Raw genomic sequence first — 3,141 nt, 5'->3', positions numbered from 1 at the left:
TTTGTTCACATGCAATCTGTTTACCTTTATCGGTTTTGGTTTATCATCTGAAGTCTGAACAGGGAAAATAAGTACACTGTAACGAAGATGCTCTTAGCCATGAGAACGATGGACATTCTACATCAATATTGGTGATCAAAGATTGAAGACTAAAATGTTTTCAATTATTCTCCAGTTTAAAAATAAGACACTTCCAAAAATACGGCTTACGCTAGGTTCATCTAAACATAAATCCTTGGTGCTGAAAAGTATATGTTTCAACGTAAGTAAGAGCGGTACAATTTATATTTTGTCAATGAAAATCAGTTTCAAGAGCGGTAAAACATACATTTTCGTTTTACAGTGGAACACGTGAATATAAGTGAAGATCGTAATATGGAGAGTGTTAAATTTTTATTAATCAATTCAGTTGCGCTTGAGACATCCGATAACTATTCTACTGAGAATAATTGCAGTGCAGTGGATACCATCTTTGGGCGAAACGTCAGCTCTAATCAAACGGCCTTTCACGATGGACGTTACGTGAAGTTCCTGAATTATGTACTGTGTGTTTTGGCCATATTAATAACACTGGCTGCAATAATTGGAAACTTCTTGGTGATATTTGCAGTCATAAGTGAAAAACGTCTTAGGAAAGTCGGTAATATCTTCATCATAAATCTTGCCGTTAGTGACTGTCTTGTCGGTTTGGTTGTAAGCCCATTGGCGATAGCCTACGATATAACAAACATATGGGTTCTAGGTGAGACTGCCTGCGACATATGGGTTTCTTTAGATATGATATGTTGTACAGCAAGTATCCTCAACCTGTGTGCCATTGCCTATGATAGATGCAACGCAATAGTTCAACCTATTAAGTATTCTCGCAAACGAACATTTAAACGTGCCGGACTTATAATGGTCTTTGTTTGGACATATTCGAGCGGCGTTGCTGTTCCGAGATTCCTAGGATGGCGTGATCCAAACGAATACGGTCTTCCTCATGGCAAATGTCACATAAGCACAAATATCGGTTACACGTTTTACTCGACATTTCTTGCTTTTTTCATTCCGCTGCTTTTCATGTTATATTTTTACTGGAAGATCTACAGCGCCACATGTGTTCGTAGTTCGCAATGGTATCACCATCCCGGTTACAGTCATTACAAAGGTCAAGATGCTCCGTCCGATTCGAGTGAAGGCGCTCAAGATAAAAAGTACCTGTGCAAATGGTGTCTGCTTTGTCTTTCGCGGGAAGAGATTCCATTGCCTGATACACAGGAGCAGGCAACACAAACGAACATTGGCGAACAAGTCCAAAGTAAATTAGTCAAACAGGACTCAATACCCGAAGAGGATATATCCCGAAGGGAAAGTATTGAGCCGGAACTTTTGGCCATCTACCAAATGCGTCAACGATCAACCCGCATTCTTTCAAACGCTACCATGTCTAGTTTTAACTCAACGTTTTATTCTTCCACTGATTCTTCAAACACAGCTACAACTTCATTTTCAGAGAGTAGCGACAGGAGTAGCAGCATCAGCACGGAACCACGCGACCGAGATCGTTCGTTTCTGGAACCTAAGGATAGGCCAAGCATTCACATTGAACCAAGAGATCGTAGTATGAGTTCTTCAACCGAAAGTGGGCGGAGTTTCAGCTCAGAAAGCTTTCCTAGAAAGTTGGGTCCATTGAGAGGTGCCCGCCTTTCGAGCGCCCGTCAGAGCAGTCTACAGCAAGAGGTGATACACGAAATAGCCTCAGCGGCTCATTTAGAGCAGCTTGAGGACCTCGAGGAGGTACAGGTCGGTCCGATGGTACTTAGAACAATGCGCAGAACTGGGACAGTTGACACCGATGATACTCATGACGAAATGAGCGATGACGGACAAGGTGTTAGACCAAAGTCAAGCAGGAAGTTAAAGTCGTCCACATTTCGACGGCGTAATTCGAGGAAAAGTAGGAAAATTGCAATTTCGCAAGAAAATCGCGCTGCTAAGACCCTCGGAATTGTAATGGGCTGTTTTGTCATTTGCTGGCTTCCGTTCTTTGTAATTACATTAGTGAGAGTTTTATGTGTAGCATGCCCTATTCCGCCAATGCTATTCAAGCTGGCCGTATGGTTAGGATATTTTAATTCTGCTTGTAATCCATTTATTTACACATTCTTTAACAAAGACTTTAGAATTGCTTTTCGCAAATTGTCCTGTTTTGTTCAACGAAGTATAGTGTATTTGTAAGATTCGTGTTATATATGTATACATATATTTTGTTCAGCTTGAGCTTTTTGTTTCAAAGCTGTGTAAATTAAAATGTTATTTACATTTTATTTCAAATGCACATGAAAACAGTTTATTTATGTAAAAAACAGCATTAATAAGACATATTATTTACACTGATCAAATTCTTATTTTGGTATTATTTATACAAGCATTGTTATTTGAATATTGATTTCCCATTACGCAATAAAATTGGTATATTTGTTATCAAATTGTGTGTTTTATATTCCCGTTGTAAGTAGTCAAGTAAGTAGAACAATCGAAGACATAGCCAACACTAATTTTGATTGACAACAAGCAAGCCCCCTATGTGAAAAAAATGCTTCTATATAAAAACACATACGGAATGGTTAACGTATTTGAACACATATTATAATGTTGCATATGTTTTAAGATATATTTCGTGTGGCAAAAAAATCATAACACAAAAATACTTTTAAAGCTTACAAATAAAAGCTACTAGTTTAGCATTTGTCTACTCGCACACACAAGTTACCTCATTATTAACCAAGCAAATCATTACGTGGGAAAAGTGTAATGAAAAACAAGAATAACGTCTCATAAAGATCTAAGACAAATCGATTTACCGCTCCTATTTTGCATTGCATAGCTGCCTAATGTCATCCTCAAGCTTACAGCAAAGGGAACATATATACAACCTCACGTAACTCGTTATTGTAAGAGAATATTATCGGGCCGGTCTTCTGAAACAGCCAATTACGTATTCTACAGACAAGACTTGACAGTGAATTCCCCTGAGAATGTGATTCATTCTATATGATGCGTTGAAAATTGAAGATGTATCGTTTTACATAGTAATCATATTGTCAATTAGAAACAACTCACTTGAAAAATGACGATGTTTATTTAATTAAAATGTGT

General features: G+C 38.0%; 1 protein-coding gene across 1 annotated transcript; it reads left to right on the top strand.

Moving 5' to 3' along the window:
* Positions 1-375: 375 nt before the first annotated feature.
* On the top strand, positions 376-2,273 carry LOC127840607 (5-hydroxytryptamine receptor 1A-like). Its single transcript, XM_052369016.1, has one exon. The coding sequence runs from the start codon at positions 376-378 to the stop codon at positions 2,218-2,220; it is 1,845 nt and encodes a 614-aa protein (XP_052224976.1). The 3' UTR covers positions 2,221-2,273.
* The last annotated feature ends 868 nt before the right edge of the window (positions 2,274-3,141 follow it).

Source organism: Dreissena polymorpha, chromosome 8 (genome assembly GCF_020536995.1).
Source record: "Dreissena polymorpha isolate Duluth1 chromosome 8, UMN_Dpol_1.0, whole genome shotgun sequence".
NCBI classification, from domain to species: domain Eukaryota; kingdom Metazoa; phylum Mollusca; class Bivalvia; order Myida; family Dreissenidae; genus Dreissena; species Dreissena polymorpha.
The sequence above is the reverse complement of the archived record's forward strand: the minus strand, read 5'-3'. Positions and strand labels throughout refer to the sequence as shown.

Coding starts and splice junctions, on each gene's coding strand:
- LOC127840607 (XM_052369016.1), top strand. CDS start 376: ATGGAGAGTGTTAAATTTTTATTAATCAATTCAGTTGCGCTTGAGACA.